The 16,904-nt window shown below is 55.4% G+C and overlaps 1 protein-coding gene across 1 annotated transcript; it reads right to left on the minus strand.

Moving 5' to 3' along the window:
- Positions 1-120: 120 nt before the first annotated feature.
- On the minus strand, positions 121-7,655 carry TAF1C (TATA-box binding protein associated factor, RNA polymerase I subunit C). The gene is made up of 12 exons (XM_060263525.1): positions 7,338-7,655; positions 7,131-7,226; positions 6,850-6,920; positions 6,262-6,515; positions 5,816-5,962; positions 5,598-5,715; positions 3,935-4,006; positions 3,231-3,366; positions 2,964-3,092; positions 1,446-1,623; positions 1,186-1,323; positions 121-1,061 (listed from the first exon to the last, which is right to left on the minus strand). The coding sequence occupies exons 1-12, from the start codon at positions 7,653-7,655 to the stop codon at positions 121-123; spliced, it is 2,598 nt and encodes an 865-aa protein (XP_060119508.1).
- Positions 7,656-16,904: the final 9,249 nt, after the last annotated feature.

Here is a 16,904-nt window from a genome sequence, read left to right on the forward strand (position 1 = left end):
CAGGCCTTAACCTGAGGGAGTACCCAACCCCAAGAACCCACAGCTCCCCCCCCCAAAAAAGAGAGAGAGACAGGAGGCTGGGGGCTGCAGCACCACTTGCCTTTTACTGACGAGGGGCCCTCAGAAGCCCATGCGGGACCTGCGGGGGGGCTGTGAAGAGCCCTGGGAGGAGGAGGGGGGGAGAGAGCGCTGGCTGGCTGGCTGCGACAGGATCAGGTCCTCCTCGGGGGGCTCCGGCGGCGGCTCCAGGATGGCCAGATAGTCACGCAGGGTGCGGCGGCGCTCCCGGGGGATGCCTCGCCGGCTCAGGGTCTGGCTGGAGAGCAGCGACCCCTGGGAGCCTGGCAGGGACTCATCCTGGGGGGCGGCAGAGGAGGCTCGGCTGATGCAGGAGCCCTGGGACAGTTCGCTGAGGGCAGACGGGGAGCCGGGCGAGGAGGTGAAGCTCAGGGAGAGGCTTGGGGTGCCGCGGGCCCTCTTCCGCCGGCGCCGCTCTTTCTGCAGCTCCCGCCGCTTCTGAGCTTTGGTCTGCCCCAGCCTGTCCCGCCACCAGGCGCCCCAGCCCCCCCTCCAGGAGGCCAGCAGCCGCTCCTGCAGCACGGAGAGCCGGGCCAGTGGCTCCTCCGGCACGGGGGGTGGGGGGGCAGGGGGGCCCAGGGCTGGCCCCCCGGGGCAGAGCATCCGGTGCTCCTGCATGGCGTGGCGCAGGCGCTGACGGGCCTCCTGGAGGGTGGCAACAGCCCCCGGCTGCTCCCGGCAGTCTAGTCTGCGGAAGAGACGAAGATGGCGGGCGGTAAAGGGGCGCTGGGCCTCATCCGAAGCCCGCTGCCAGCTGTGCTCAAAGGCCCTGAGCCAGCGGCGGTAGCTGGCTGCAGCAGCAGCACCCAGCGGGGGGGCCACGCAGGGTCCCTCTGCCCCAAGGCCCCCTGGGACGTCCCAGCCGGCTTCCTCCTGGCAGTGGTGGTGGAGGAGGGGCTGGTAGAAGAGGTCCCCGGCCTCTGAGAGCTGGAAGACGAGCAACGATTCCCTCTGGCCCTGCCGGTCCACGGCGGCTGCGATGCCTGGGGGGGAGAAGAGCGGGCAGGTCGGGCGGCACAGAGGGCACCTGCAAAACTATCCCCTCCCCCTCCCCCACAGCTGCAAAGGGGGTCAGTTCTGCTGCCTCCCTCTTGCCCTGCCACATACCAGTGGTGGGCACGGCCAGGCGCCGCTTCAGGGCATTGTGGCACGAGGGCACCTGCAGGGGGAAGTGGGGCAGGCACTCGCTGATGGAGAAGAGCTTCTGGGGGTTACCCCACAGCTGCCATGGGGTGCTGCCGCCACCTGTGGAAAGAAGCCGTGAGTGCCAGCCCCCAGGGACATGCAGCTTCCCCCCCCCAAGGGGCCAGGCCCGCCCCGACGCCACTCCCCCTCCAGGCCCCCCCCCCAAGCCCTGCCGCACACACCTGCGTATTGCACCAGCAGCAGCTCCTGAGAGGGGTGGGTGCCCAGGAGGAGTTTGTGGCTGCGCCCAGGCCCCCCACCGGGCATGAAGTGGCTGTAGAGGGGAGGCCTGCGCATCATGTGCTTCCAATGGAGAAGAGGCACCATGGGGAAGCGCTCGTCCAGCACGTACACAGAGAACTGAGGAAAAGAAAACGGGTGGGAACACATGCCGGGGGGGGGGGCAAGAGCCAGTGGTGTAGTGGTTAAGTGTGCGGACTCTTATCTGGGGGAGCCAGGTTTGATTCCCCACACCTCCACTTGCACCTGCTGGAATGGCCTTGGGTCAGCCAGAGCCCTCACAATGTCCTTGAAAGGGCAGCTTCTGTGGGAGCCAGTTTGGTGTAGTGGTGAAGTGCGCAGACTCTTATCTGGGCGAACTGGGTCTTTGTTGAGGGAGAAGATAAAGGAGAGTGTAAGCTGGTTTGAATCTCTGATTCAGAGAGAAGGGCGGGGTATACATCTGCGATCGAACATGGCTTCTCTTATGTTCTTACGGTCTTCTTAGGTTCAAAGACTCTTATCTGGGAAAACCGGGTTTGATTCCCCACTCCTCCACTCGCAGCTGCTGGAATGGCCTTGGGTCAGCCATAGCTCTGGCAGAGGTTGTCCTTGAAAGGGCAGCTGCTGTGAAAGCCCTTTCCAGCCCCACCCACCTCACAGGGTGTTTGTTGTGGGGGGAGAAGATAAAGGAGATTGTAAGCTGCTCTGAGACTCTGATTCAGACAGAAGGGTGGGGTATACATCTACGGTCTTCTTAGGTTCAAAGATTCTTATCTCGGAGAACCGGGTTTGATTCCCCACTGCTCCACTCACTCAGCCAGAGCTCTCTTATCTGGGGGAACCGGGTTTGATTCCCCACTCCTCCACTCACAGCTGCTGGAATGGCCTTGGGTCAGCCAGAGCTCTCTTATCTGGGAGAACCGGGTTTGATTCCCCACTCCTCCACTTGCACCTGCTGGAATGGCCTTGGGTCAGCCAGAGCTCTCTTATCTGGGAGAACCGGGTTTGATTCCCCACTCCTCCACTTGCAGCTGCTGGAATGGCCTTGGGTCAGCCAGAGCTCTCTTATCTGGGAGAACAGGGTTTGATTCCCCACTCCTCCAGTTGCACCTGCTGGAATGGCCTTCCTGGGTCAGCCAGAGCTCTCTTATCTGGGAGAACCGGGTTTGATTCCCCACTCCTCCACTTGCACCTGCTGGAATGGCCTTGGGTCAGCCAGAGCTCTCTTATCTGGGAGAACCGGGTTTGATTCCCCACTCCTCCACTCACAGCTGCTGAAATGGCCTTGGGTCAGCCAGAGCTCTCTTATCTGGGAGAACCGGGTTTGATTCCCCACTCCTCCACTTGCAGCTGCTGGAATGGCCTTGGGTCAGCCAGAGCTCTGGCAATTATCCTTGAAAGGGCCTCTAGTGGCTGCAGCCAGAACTGCATCTTGGGGGTTTGGCTGGTGGGGTTGGCTCCTGCCTGCCCTCACTTACCTGCGTGGCGACGAGGTGATGGTAGGGCTCGGCCTGGCCCAGGTATCTGGCCTGCACCAGGCGCTCCCCCTGCTGGCAGTCCGCTTCTCTGCCCACCTTGAAGAGTTCAAAATGGTGACCAGCAGGCGCCTGGAGCCAGAAAGACCCCCTGAAGCCTCAGAGGACAGCAGCCCTTGCCCCCCCGTTCTGGCCCCTCCCTGACAGTCCCTGGTGGAGCAGGGAGCACGGCCAGCCGCACCCCCACCCCGTCCCTCCCAGGGAGCTCACCCTGCGGTCGATGCCCTTCAGTCCCGTCCGGTCTGCGTAGCTCAGCACCAGCGGGTGGGCTGTGAAGTCGCTCCAGCGCCAAGGGGAGGGGTCGCAGAAAAACATGGTCTCCCTCTCCTGGTGCAGCCGCTGAAGCCTGGGAGAAGAGGCAGGTGGGCAGGGCTGGTATCTGGGGAGGAATGGCTGGACCCACACTCCTGCCCCCCCCCCCCCCGCCAGCCCTCTTTGGAAAACAATAGGACAGGGGTGGCCAACGGTAGCTCTCCAGGTTGGCCATGCTGGCTGGGGCTGATGGGAGTTGTAGGCAAAAAACATCTGGAGAGCTACCCTTGGCCGCCCCTGCAATAGGACTTCGCCAGGCCTCCTTGCAGCTCCCCCTCCCTTGCACTTTGGGAAGCTTCAGGCCCCGTGGAACCGGCAGGAAGGAGGGGAGGCAGAAGAGGGGCACCGAGGTCTGAGGTCACCCGCCAAGGGCCACAGGCTGCAAATATGGCCACCAACGAGGGCTGCTGTGCCCTGGGGAGCCTCGCTCTGCTTGCTTCCGCAGCCTCTTGGGCCAGCCCCACACACAGCCTCCCCTCGCCAAGCGATGGAAGGAGACCCCTCTCTGCGGTCTTTGCCACAGCACAGCAGCCCACCAAAGGCCAGATTCCTCTTCGCTTGCTAACTCTGAGCCCCCCTCCCAGGCCAGCGGTGCAGCTCACCCCAGCTCGACATTCCACAGGTACAGAGCTCCAGCCTGGGTGCAAAGGGACACCTCGCCCGGCAGGTGAGGGCTGCAAGGGAGAGAGGGGGCAGTCAGCCATGGAGGAACTGAGGCAAAGGGCATCTCTTCTGCAGCCACTCTGGCTTTGAACACCCGGGCTCCAGGCAGCTTGCAAAAGTGGGCAGCTCTCTGCAGAACAGAAGAGGCCTCCTTTTGGAACCGTTAGCAAACTTTTGGAAAGTAAAAAAAGAAGAAGAGGCCTCCAGCGCCCCCCTCCGCCCCCAGCTGAGCCTCTTCACACATCGTACTCCAGGACCTCGTGCAGACCAGCAGAGGGGGAAGCCGTTCTGGGCAGAGGGCGGCTGCATGAAAGCGTCTGCTCCCCCCTCCCAAGAGGCCGGGCAGGCAGGAGAAGGGTGGGCCTGCAGGTCTTCTGCCGCCCGGTGAATTGGGGCCCCAGGGAGTTCCAACCGCCATCCCTGCAGCGGCATTTCAGCCCCACACCAAGCCCTGCACTCCGGAGCAAAGTCCACGTGGGCAGCCACTGAAATGCAGGGGGTGGGGAGAGCCGGCTGGGCCTTCAACTGGGGATTATGGAGCCACACAGCCCCGAGCAGAGGTCCATCAAGGGCTATTAGCCAAAGCATATTATTGGAACTGTCAGGGGCAGTGATGCTCCGTATTCTTGGTTCTGGGGGGGCAAAGTGGAAGGGCTTCTAGACCCACTGATGGACCTCCTGACGGCACCTGGGGGTTTTGGCCACTGTGTGACAGAGTGTTGGACTGGATGGGCCACTGGCCTGATCCAACAGGGCTCCTCTTAGGTTCTTATGTCTGGAGCAGGGATGCTCTGTATTCTTGGTGCTTGGGGGAGGGGCACAGTGGGAGGGCTTCTAGTGTCCTGGCCCCACTGATGGACCTCCTGATGGCACCTGGTTTCTTTGGCCCGTGTGACACAGAGTGTTGGCCTAGATGGGCCGTTGGCCTGACCTAACAGGGCTTCTCTTATGTCCTTCTGTCTGGAGCAGTGATGCTCTGTATTCTTGGTGCTTGGTGGGGGAAACAGTGGGAGGGCTTCTAGTGTCCTGGTCCCACTGATGGACCTCCTGATGGCACCAAGGGTTTTTGGCCACAGTGTGACACAGAGAGTTGGACTGGATGGGCCACTGGCCTGATCCAACAGGGCTTCTCTTCTGTTCTTCTGTGACACAGAGTGTTGGACTGGAGGGGCCACTGGCCTGATCCAACATGGCTTCTCTTATGTTCTTATGTGACACAGAGTGTTGGACTGGAGGGGCCATTGGCCTGATCCAACAGGGCTTCTCTTATGTTCTTCTGTGACACAGAGTGTTGGACTGGATGGGCCACTGGCCTGATCCAACAGGGCTTCTCTTATGTTCTTATGTGACACAGAGGGTTGGACTGGAGGGGCCGTTGGCCTGACCCAACATGGCTTCTCTTATGATGCTGCCAAGGGCTGAACATGGGGCCTTCTGCAAGCAAAGGCCCCCTGAAGAGGTCCAGGAATGTGGGGGGAGCCACCCCCAAGGACAACTTTCCCGCCAACCATCAGGAGCTCTCTGCCACCCCCACTCCCCTGAGAGGCAGCAGCCAGCCAAGCCCCTCCCCTCCCCCCCCTCCGAGCCTGCAGTGGGGCTGACCTGAGGGCGATGGAGGTGCAAGCCTCGTCTGTGCTGACCACCTGGAGGGGCACAGGCTCTGCGGCCCCTTGCTTCCTCCACACCCCACAATGGTGGTCTGAACGCACCCCAACGAAGTCTGTGGGTAGAGGGACAGAACCAAGAGGTCGGAATGAGAGCACTGCAGGGGTGGAGGGAGGCTGGTGCTTGGAGCCTCCCCCCACCCCGCCGGCACTCACTCCAGCCATCCACGTGGGCTGCTGCCACCTGGCGAATCGCCCCGTTGAGCTCAAATTGGGCAGGGGAGCCCCGAGGGCGCGGCCTCAGAGAGCCTTCCTCCTCCTCCTCCTCCTTGCTGGTGGGCTGCAGAATCACATCCTGAAAACCTGGGAGGGGCAGCTAAGGAAAGGCAGCTTGAGGAGGAGGGTGAGAGGGGCCAACGCTGGGCACCCCCTGCCAGGAGCACTCACAGCCCTTCAGCCACCCGTGCACCAGGCAGGCAGGCAACCCGCTGGCCGGGTGGGCAAGGAGGGAGGGGAGGGGCAAGGGTTTCACTGCCTGTCCAGGTGGCCAGTGGGGGGGGGTTTCCAAGGCAGGGCTCCCCCTCCCTCCCACCACAAGCGTCTTCACCCCTGCAGCCCCCGGGGTTGCAAACCCTGCCCACCCCCGGTCCTTGCAAGGATACAGAGGTGGTTGGTGGCCTGGCCCGATGGGTACACCAGATACCCGGAGCGCTCCGGTGCCGTGCCGCCCCCCTGGGGCACCCACGCCAGTGCCCCGCCTGTGGGGGTGTCGTCGAAGGGCAGGCGACCCCACTGCTCAGCCATGTCTGCGTGCACCCACTCGCCCATCAGCTCCAGGGGCAGCTCAAAGAGCCAGTCTCGACACAGGTGGGCAAACCTGTGCAGGCGCAGTGAGGGCCGGAAAACCGGGCAGTTCCTGGGGAGAAGGAAGCAGCGCCCATATTACAGCATGCTCTACCACCTCCCTCCCCCCCGGCTTGGGGGGCTCTGCTCTGGGCTGCCTCGAACAAGGGGGGCCCTCCAGGTTCTGCCACCTCCCCCCCCCATGGGTGCCAGCTTGCTCTGGCAAGAATGGCTCTCCCAGAGCCCGGAGGTGAAGAGGGCAGAACTATCCCCCCCACAAGCCAGTCCACCAGCCAAAGTGGTGAAGGGAGGGCACGTCCCAGGAGTGAGCCAGGGGGCCCTGCCCCCCACCCCCACCCAGGGTTACTGAGGCAGGGTCGCCCGAGGAGAGAGAGGAGCTGACCCACCTTCTGGCCTGCTGGACGCCCAGGTCCCTCAGCAGGGGGGCCACGCGGAGGACTCGACCCTGCGAGCTGATCTGCGGGGGGGGGGGGGGGGGAGAGAGAGGCGCTGTGTGCGGGGCTGGCAAGGGGGGGTGGATGGGTGGGGGGGCTGCCCCGAGGGCGCTGCTGCTGCTCCCCCATCCCATCCCCCGGCGAGGAGGAGGAGGGGGGGCTGCCCCCTCCCTCCCTCCCAGCTGCCCCCCACCCCCCACCCCCCTGCAGCCGGGCCAGAGGGCGGCACTCACGGGCAGGAAGCGCCGGGCCAGGGAGAAGTGCTGCTGCAGGAGGCGGCCCAGGGCGCCGAAGGTCACGTCGGGGTGCTCCTGGGTCAGGCGGCTCAGCTGCGAGGAGGAAGAGCAGGAGGAGGAGGAGGAGGAGGGGAGACTCCGCGGGGGGGGGGAGGAGGAGGGGAAGCCCACCCCCACCCCCCAGCCCGCGGGGGCGCGCCCTACCTGGCCGGCGAAGTCGAGGGCGGCGCGGGCGGCGGGCTGGCCGGGGCGCAGCAGCTGCCCCACGTAGAGGAGGTCGGGGGCTTCGGCGGGGCCGGCGGCGAGGGGCTCGGGGCCGGGAGGCGGCGGCGGCAGCAGGGGCACGGGGGCCGGCTCCCCCGGGGCCCAGCTCTCGCCCTCCGCCCGTCGGGGCCCCACGAAGCTCCCCTGGCCGCGCTGCGGCTGCACCGGCCCCACCTCGCCCCAGCCGCCCAGCAGCCCCGTGCCGCGCCCGTCCGGGGGCCCCGCCTGGAAGCAGCTGGGGAAGAAGGCACCCGCCATGCCTGCAACCGTCCTGCGTCCCTCCCTCGTGGGCAGCAGCAGCAGCGGCGGCAGCCCGGAGCAGGAGCAGGCGCTGGGCAGCGCGGCCAGGCGGCTCCGCCCGGGAGATCGCGCCCCCTGCTGGACGGAGGCCTCAGCCGGAGGGGACGGAGCGGAAGGAGGGGACCGCCCCCCGTCTCCTCTCCTTCCTTCTGCGGGGACTTGGGAGGGTGGCCCCGGCCCCGCCCCGCTCGCTCGCTCCCTAGCCCCGAGAGCCCTGCCGCGGTGACGTCGCTTCTGGGTATTCCCTGGCCGCGAGGGAGGGGGTGCCCTTGCCAGGAGGCGGATGGCAGCTGGAGGTGTAACGGTGGGATTTCCAGAGAGCTTCAGGAATTCATATGATTCTTACACTGAAATGAAATGAAGCCGCCTTCGACTGTAGGCAGCACCACAACGCTCACACCTCCACGGATTCGCGGCGCCACAACACTGCAAAAACATGGTTGTATTGCTGAAATGAAATAAACCCACCATCCCGCTATGTGTTAGACTAGGGGTCCCAACCCCGGGGCCTGTTAGCAACCGGCCTTGAGTTGTATAATTATTTCATTATATATTACAATGTAACAACAACAAGAAGAATAAGAATAATATAACAACAATAATAGTAGTAATAATAATAATACACTGGATTTATATCCACTCCAAGTCTCAGAGTGGCTCACAATTCTCTTTTATCTCCTTCACCCACAGCAGACACCCTGTGAGGTGGGTGAGGCTGAGAGAGCTCTCCCAGAAACTGCCCTTTCAAGGACAACTCTTACGAGAGCTATGGCTGACACAAGGCCATTCCAGCAGCTGCCAGTGGAGGAGTGGGGAATCAAACCATTCTCCCAGATAAGAGTATTTGAACCTAAGAAGAAGACCGTAGATGTATATCCCACCCTTCTCTCTGCATCAGAGACTCAGACTGGCTTCCAAACTCCCATATCCTCTCCCCCCCCCGCAGCAGACACCCTGTGAGGTGGGTGGGGCTGAGAGGGCTCTCCCAGCAGCTGCCCTTTCAAGGACCACCTCTGCCAGAGTTCTGGCTGACCCAAGGCCATTCCAGCAGCTGCAAGTGGAGGATTGGGGAATCAAACCCGGTTCTCCCAGATAAGAGAGCTATGGCTGACCCAAGGCCATTCCAGCAGCTGCAAGTGGAGGAGTGGGGAATCAAACCCGGTTCCCCCAGATAAGAGAGCTATGGCTGACCCAAGGCCATTCCAGCAGCTGTGAGTGGAGGAGTGGGGAATCAAACCCGTGCTCCCAGATAAGAGTCTTTGAACCTAAGAAGAAGACCGTAGATGTATACCCCGCCATTCTCTCTGAATCAGAGTCTCAGAGCAGCTTACAATCTCCTATGTCTTCTCCCCCCCACAGCAGACACCTTGTGAGGTGGGTGGGGTTGAGAGAGCTCTCCCAGAAGCTGCCCTTTCAAGAACAACTTCTATGAGAGCTATGGCTGACCCAAGGCCATGCCAGTAGGTGCAAGTGAAGGAGTGGGGAATCAAACCCGGTTAACCCAGATAAGAGTCCACGGACTTAACACTACACCAAACTAAGGCAGATAAAGTGCACAATTGTGTCATCTCGAAACCATCCCCCCACAGTCCGTGGAAAAATTGTCTTCCACAAAACCAGTTCCTGGTGCCAAAAAGAGTGGGAACCATTGTGTTAGACTATAGGCAACACCACAAAAATCATGCATCTTTGCATCCGGATTTGCAACTCCGAAACAGTGCAAAAAACATGAACCCAAGGCACCAGTCCTCATGAATCCTCAGGGTTTTTTCATGGGTTCCCCCCAACGTCACCATCAAATCACATCTCATGTCCAGGGCCACAGCCTGCAGCACAAAAATCAGGCGTCCATGGATTTGTGGCAATGCCATCCTGCAGAAAACATGGTTCCAAACCACAGAGCCTTATGGATCCTTGTGGGTTTGCTTCAGGTCACACATTATGTATGTGGCCGCAGCTGACACCACAAAAATCAGACACCCACTGCTTCATGGCGACACCAAGCTGCAGAAAACATGATTCCAAAGCACAGATCCTCATGAATTCTCCCCCCCCTTTTTTTGCTGAAATGAAATAAAACCACCATCCCACCCTTCAAAGCCACCCTTTTCACAAAGGAAACAGACCCCTGTGGTCTGTGGTAATTCTGGGAGATCTGCGCCCCCCCCAGGTGACCTCACCCCCTTGTCTGTCTTCTTCCCCATCTTTTTTCATCTTGTGGGTGAAGGTGGCCTCTGCTCCACCTCCCACGGCAGCCATTTCCTTCTTGGCTCCACCTCCTGGGGCAGCCATTTTGTAGCAGCACCTGCCCTCCTGCCTCAGGCACTGCAGGTGGGTTCCTTCCAGCCAGGGTGGGCCAAGCCGGCCAGAGCACACAGCCCCTCCTCAGAGGAGCCTCCTGATTGGCTGCCTGCAGACTGAAAACGGTCTGGACCTGTCCCCTCCCCTGCAAGTCAGCCCTGCAGTGCTGGCCTCTGACCCCAGACTCTCTCTCCCCGGAGCCCCCCCATGGCAGCTCCCCCCCCCCACTGCAGCACCACCACCATGGAGGGAGAGCCCATCCCGGGATGCTGCTGCCGCTGGTTTGCTGCCTCTCAAGGAAGGGCTGCTTGCGGGAGCAGGAGAGCACCCCTGATGCTGCACGCCTGGGGAGCAGCCCACAGAGACCCCCTGGGGAGGACTCCAGCCAGGCCCTGGGGAAAAACGGCCCTCTCCCCGCTCCAGGCTGGAGCCTCCCACTGGGTCCCCATCCCAGTCCATCCATCCCAGGCAACCCAAAATGGGTAGCCAATGAACGGCTGGGCTGGGGGAGGAGAGAAAGGGGAGACAAAGTCTCGCATCCCCTCAGAGGGGGGCCCTATCACACCTGCTGAACCCTGCAGATTCACAAGAACATAAGAGAAGCCCTGTTAGATCAGGCCAATGACCCATCCAGTCCAACACCATGTGTCACACAGTGGCCAAAAAACCCAGGTGCCATCAGGAGGTCCACCAGCAGGGCCATAAGAATATAAGAGAAGTCATGTTGGATCAGGCCAGTGGCCCATCCACTCCATGTCACAAAGTGGCCAAAAAAACCCCAGATGCCATCAGGAGGTCCACCAGCAGGGCCGTAAGAACATAGGAGAAGCCATGTTGGATCAGGTCAATGGCCCATCCACTTCAACACTCTGTGTCACACAGTGGCCAAAACCCCAGGTGCCATCAGGAGGTCCACCAGTGGGGCCAGGACACTACAAGCCCTCCCACTGTTGTTCCCCGCCCCTCCCGCAAGCACCAAGAATACAGAGCATCACTGCCCCAGACATAAGAACACAGGAGGAGCCCTGTTGGATCAGGCCAATGGCCCATCCAGTCCAACACTCTGTGTCACAGTGGCCAAAAAACCAGGTGCCCTCAGGAGGTCCATCACTGCGGCCAGTACACTAGAAGCCCTTCCACTCTGCTCCCCCAAGCACCAAGAATACAGAGCATCTTTGCCCCAGATGGAGAGTTCTATCTGTACCCTGTGGCTACTAGCCACTGATGGACCTCTGCTCCAGATGTTGATCCAATCCCCTCTTGAAGCTGGCTATGCCTGCAGCAGCCGCCACCTCCTGTGGCAGTGAATTCCACATGTTAATCACCCTTGGGGTGAAGAAGGACTTCCTTTTATCTATTCTAACCCGACTGCTCAGCAATTTCATGGAATGTCCACGAGTATTGTGAGAAAGGGAGAAAAGAACTTCTTTCTCTACCTTCTCTATCCTATGCATAATCAAACCTCTGTCACCCCTCAGTCAACATTTCTTCAGGCTAAAGAGCCTCAAGCACTTTCTTCATAGGGAAAGAGTTCCAACCTTTTAATCATTCTAGTTGCCCTTTTCTGCACTTTTTCCAATGCTATAATATCTTTTTTGAGGTGAGGTGACCAGAATTCTACACAGTATTCCAAATGAGATCATACCATTGATTTGTGCAGAAGCATAAATCAGCATACTGGCTGATTTGTTTTCAGTTCCCTTCCTAATAATTCCCAGCATAACGTTGGCCTTTTTAAATTGCAGTTGCAAACTGTCTTGACATTTTCAGTGAGTTCTCTACCACGACCCCAAGATCTCTCTTGGTCAGTCTCTACCAGTTCACACCCCATCAACTTGTATTGATAGTATTTTTGCCCCCAATGTGCATTACTTTGCACTTGACCACATTGAACCTCATCTGCCACATTGACGCCCACTCACCCAGCCTCGAGAAATCCCTTTGGAGTGCCTCACAATCCTCTCTGGTTCTTACCACCCTGAACAATTTTGTGTCATCCCCAAACTTAGCCACTTCACTGCTTACTCCTGACTCCAAATCATTAATGAGCAAGTTAAAAAGCATCAGACCCAGTACTAAGCCCTGTGGTACCACACTGCATACCACCCTCCACTCAAAAAATTGCCCATTTATATTCACTCTGTTTCCTATAAATTAGCCAGTTTTTGATCCACAAGAGGACTTGTCCTTTTACCCCATGACTCTTGACCTTACTAAGGAGCCTTTGATGAGGAACTTTATCAAAAGCTTTCTGGAAGTCAAGGTAAAGAACATCTATTGGGTCACCTTTGTCCACATGCTTGTTAACCCCCTCAAAGAACTCTTAATAGGTTAGAGAGACAAGATCTTCCCTTACAGAACCCATGCTGAGTCTTCCTCAATAACCCGTGTTCATCTATGTGCCTACTCATTCTGTCCTCAATAATGGTTTCTACCAACTTTCCTGGTATTGAAGTCAGACTGACTGGCCTGTAATTTCCCGGATCTCCTCTGGAACCCTTTTTAAAGATGGGGGTGATGTTTGCTACCTTCCAGTCCTCAGGAACGGAGGCAGATTTCAATGAAAGATTACATGTTTTTGTCAGGAGATCCAAAAGTTCATCTTTGAGTTCATTCAGAACTCGTGGATGTATGCCATCGGGACTTAGTGATTTATCAGTTTTCTAATTGTCTATCAGTCGTAGCACCTCCCCTCTCGTCTCCTCTATCTGACTTGGGTCTTTCAACACCCCTCCCAAAATCAGCAATTCTGGAGTGGGCAAACACTTCTCATCTTCCACAGTGAAGACAGAGGCAAAAAATGCATTCAGCTTCTTAGCCATTTCCCTATTGTCCTTCAGTAATCCTTTTAACCCCACTGCCTCCCTGGCTGGTTTCCTGCTTCTAATGTATTTGAAGAAATCTTTATTGTGGGTCTTTGTTTTTTTTTTCCTTTTCAATATGCTCTTCATAGTCCTTTTTTGCCTGCCTGATCCCAGACTTGCATTTGATTTGCCACAGCCTGTGTTCCCTTTTATTAACCTCACTAGGACTAGCTTTCCATTGCTTAAATGAAGCCTTTTTACCTTTTGCAGCTTCCATTACTTTGTTTGTTAACCATGCAGGCTTTTTTAAACACCTATTTGTGCCTTTCCTGACTTGTGGTATATATATTTATTTGAGCTTAAGAACATAAGAACATATGAGAAGCCATGTTAGATCAGGCCAATGTCCCATCCAGTCCAACACTCACACAGTGGCCAAAACAAATATATACACATGCACACACATATACACACTGTGGCTAATAGCCACTGATGGACCTCTGCTCCATATTTTTATCTAACCCCCTCTTGAAGGTGGCTATGCTTGTGGCCGCCACCACCTGTGGCAGTGAATTCCACATGTTAATCACCCTTTGGGTGAAGAAGTACTTCCTTTTATCCATTTTAACCTGTCTGCTCAGCAAATTCATCGAATGCCCACGAGTTCTTGTATTGTGAGGAAGGGAAAAAAGTACTTCTTTCTCTACTTTCTCCATCCCATGCATTATCTTGTAAACCTCTATCATGTCAACCCGCAGTCGACGTTTCTCCAAGCTAAAGAGCCCCAAGCATAAGAACATAAGAACATAAGAGAAGCCATGTTGGATCAGGCCAACGGCCCATCCAGTCCAACACTCTGTGTCACACAGTGGCAAAAAATTTTATATATACACACACACTGTGGCTAATAGCCACTGATGGACCTGTGCTCCATATTTTTATCTAAACCGCTCTTGAAGGTGGCTATACTTGTGGCCGCCACCACCTCCTGTGGCAGTGAATTCCACATGTTAATCACCCTTTGGGTGAAGAAGTACTTCCTTTTATCCATTTTAACCTGTCTGCTCAGCAATTTCATCGAATGCCCACGAGTTCTTGTATTGTGAGAAAGGGAGAAAAGTACTTCTTTCTCTACTTTCTCCATCCCATGCATTATCTTGTAAACCTCTATCATGTAACCCCGCAGTCAACATTTCTCCAAGCTAAACAGCCCCAAGCGTTTCAACCTTTCTTCATAGGGAAAGTGCTCCAGCCCTTTAATCATTCTAGTTGCCCTTCTCTGGACTTTCTCCAATGCTATAATATCCTTTTTGGGGTGCGGCGACCAGAACTGCACACAGTACTCCAAATGAGACCGCACCATCAATTTATACAGGGGCATTATGATACTGGCTGATTTGTTTTCAATCCCCTTCCTAATAATTCCCAGCATGGTGTTGGCCTTTTTTATTGCAAACGCACACTGTCTTGACATTTTCAGTGAATTATCTACCACGACCCCAAGATCTCTCTCTTGGTCAATCTGTGCCAGTTCACACCCCATCAACTTGTATTTGTAGCTGGGATTCTTGGCCCCAATGTGCATTACTTTGCACTTGGCCACATTGAACCGCATCTGCCACTTTGACGCCCACTCACCCAGCCTAAACAGATCCCTTTGGAGTTCCTCACAATCCTCTCTGGTTCTCACCACCCTGAACAATTTAGTGTCATCCGCAAACTTGGCCACTTCACTGCTCACTCCCAACTCTAAATCATTTATCAACAAGTTAAAGAGCATGGGACCCAGTACCGAGCCCTGCGGCACCCCACTGCTTACCGTCCTCCACTGCGAAGACTGCCCATTTATACTCACTCTCTGCTTCCTATTACTCAGCCAGTTTTTGATCCACAAGAGGACCTGTCCTTTTACTCCATGACTCTCAAGCTTTCTAAGGAGCCTTTGATGAGGAACTTTATCAAAAGCTTTCTGGAAGTCAAGGTAAACAACATCTATCGGGTCTCCTTTGTCCACATGTTTGTTCACCCCCTCAAAGAAATGCAACAGGTTAGTGAGGCAAGATCTTCCCTTGCAGAACCCATGCTGAGTCTTCCTCAATAACCCGTGTTCATCTATGTGCCTACTCATTCTGTCCTCGATAATGGTTTCTACCAACTTTCCCGGCATTGAAGTCAGACTGACTGGCCTGTAATTTCCCGGATTTCCTCTGGAACCCTTTTTAAAGATGGGGGTGACATTTGCTACCTTCCAGTCCTCAGGAACGGAGGCAGATTTCAATGAAAGATTACAGATTTTTGTTAGAAGATCCACAAGATCAACTTTGAGTTCTTTCAGAACTCTCGGATGTATGCCATCTGGACCCGGTGACTTATTAGTTTTTAATTTGTCTATTAGTTGTAGGACCTCCTCTTTTGTCACCTCAATCTGACTCAGGTCTTTCAACACCCCTTCCAAAATTAGTGGTTCTGGGGCGGGCAAAAAGTTCTCATCTTCCACAGTGAAGACGGAGGCAAAAAATTCATTCAGCTTCTCAGCCATTTCCCTATCCTCCTTCAGTAATCCTTTTACCCCATGGTCATCCAAGGGCTCCACTGCCTCCCTGGCTGGTTTCCTGCTTCTAATATATTTGAAGAAATTTTTATTGTTGGTCTTTATGTTTTTTGCAATATGCTCCTCATAGTCCCTTTTTGCCTGCCTGATCACAGTCTTGCATTTGATTTGCCACAGCCTGTGTTCCCTTTTACTAATCTCACTTGGACTGGTTTTCCACCACTTAAAGGAGTCCTTTTTTATCTTTTACAGCTTCCATTACTTTGTTTGTTAACCACGCAGGCCTTTTCTTATGCCTGTTTGTGACTTTCCTAACTTGTGGTATGTATTTTATCTGAGCTTATGGGATTATAGTTTAAAATAGCCTCCAAGCTTCCCCAAGGGTTTTGACCGTATGTATCTTTCCTTTCAGTTTCCTCCTCACATGCCTCCTCATCTCAGCGTATTTACCCCTTTTAAAGTTAAACGTGGTTGTGGCGGTCTTTTTGGACAACTCCCTATTTATTCAAACAGTATAAAGCGTTTCAACCTTTCTTCATAGGGAAAGTGTTCCAAACCTTTAATCATTCTAGTTGCCCTTTTCTGGAATTGATGATGCGGAACTTTATCAATAGCTTTCTGGAAGTCAAGGAAAACAACATTTATTGGGTCTCCTTTGTCCACATGTTTGTTCACCCCCTCAAAGAAATGTAACAGGTTAGTGAGGCAAGATCTTCCCTTACAGAACCCATGCTGAGTCTTCCTCAATAACCCGTGTTCATCAATGTGCCTACTCATTCTGTCCTTGATAATGGTTTCTACCAACATTCCCGGTATTGAAGTTGTTGCGGTCTTTTTGGGCAACTCCCTATTTATATAAACGGTCAAATCAATAACATTGTGGTTACTGCTCCCAAGCGGCGCAATCACTTTTATATCTCTCACCAAGTCTTGGGCATTACTTAGGACCAAATCCAGGATCGCCCCACCCCTGGTAGGTTCTGAGACCATCTGCTCCATAGCACAGTCATTGAGAGCATCAAGAAACTCAACCTCTTTCTCTTGATCAGAACACATATTGACCCAATCAATCTGCGAGTAGTTAAAATCACCTATTATGACACAGTTTTTACCTTTAGCCGCTATCTTTAATCCTTCCATCATATTATAATTGTCCTCTCTCTTTTGATTTGGTGAGTGATAACAAACTCCCATAGTTAAATTTCCTTTTGGGCCCTCTATTTCAACCCAAAGCATTTCTAAAACGGAATCTAATTCTCTGGCCTCAGTCTTACTGGACCGTATATCCTCTCTGAAATAAAGAGCCACCCCACCTCCATCCCTTCCCTCCCTGTCCTTCCGATATAACTTATATCCAGGAATCACCATGTCCCACTGATTCTCCTCATTCCACCAAGTTTCTGAAATTCCTACAATGTCCATGTTTTCTCCCAACACTAAACATTCCAATTCACCAATTTTACTTCGAACACTTCTAGCATTTGCATATAAACATCTATAATTTCCCAGGCAAGCTAGGCCTGCCACCTTCCTCCTGCCGCCTCGAGACTC

This window comes from Heteronotia binoei, unplaced genomic scaffold (assembly GCF_032191835.1).
Source record: "Heteronotia binoei isolate CCM8104 ecotype False Entrance Well unplaced genomic scaffold, APGP_CSIRO_Hbin_v1 ptg000322l, whole genome shotgun sequence".
NCBI lineage: Eukaryota > Metazoa > Chordata > Lepidosauria > Squamata > Gekkonidae > Heteronotia > Heteronotia binoei.

Bases quoted from the DNA above. Each gene is read 5' to 3' on its own strand.
- TAF1C (XM_060263525.1), bottom strand. From the start codon at position 7,655: ATGGCGGGTGCCTTCTTCCCCAGCTGCTTCCAGGCGGGGCCCCCGGAC. The intron at 6,921-7,130 runs GTGAGTGCCGCC...CCCCCCCCGCAG, and splicing joins TGGCCCGGCGCTTCCTGCCC to ATCAGCTCGCAGGGTCGAGT. The intron at 5,716-5,815 runs GTGAGTGCCGGC...CTCTACCCACAG, and splicing joins AGCCCACGTGGATGGCTGGA to ACTTCGTTGGGGTGCGTTCA.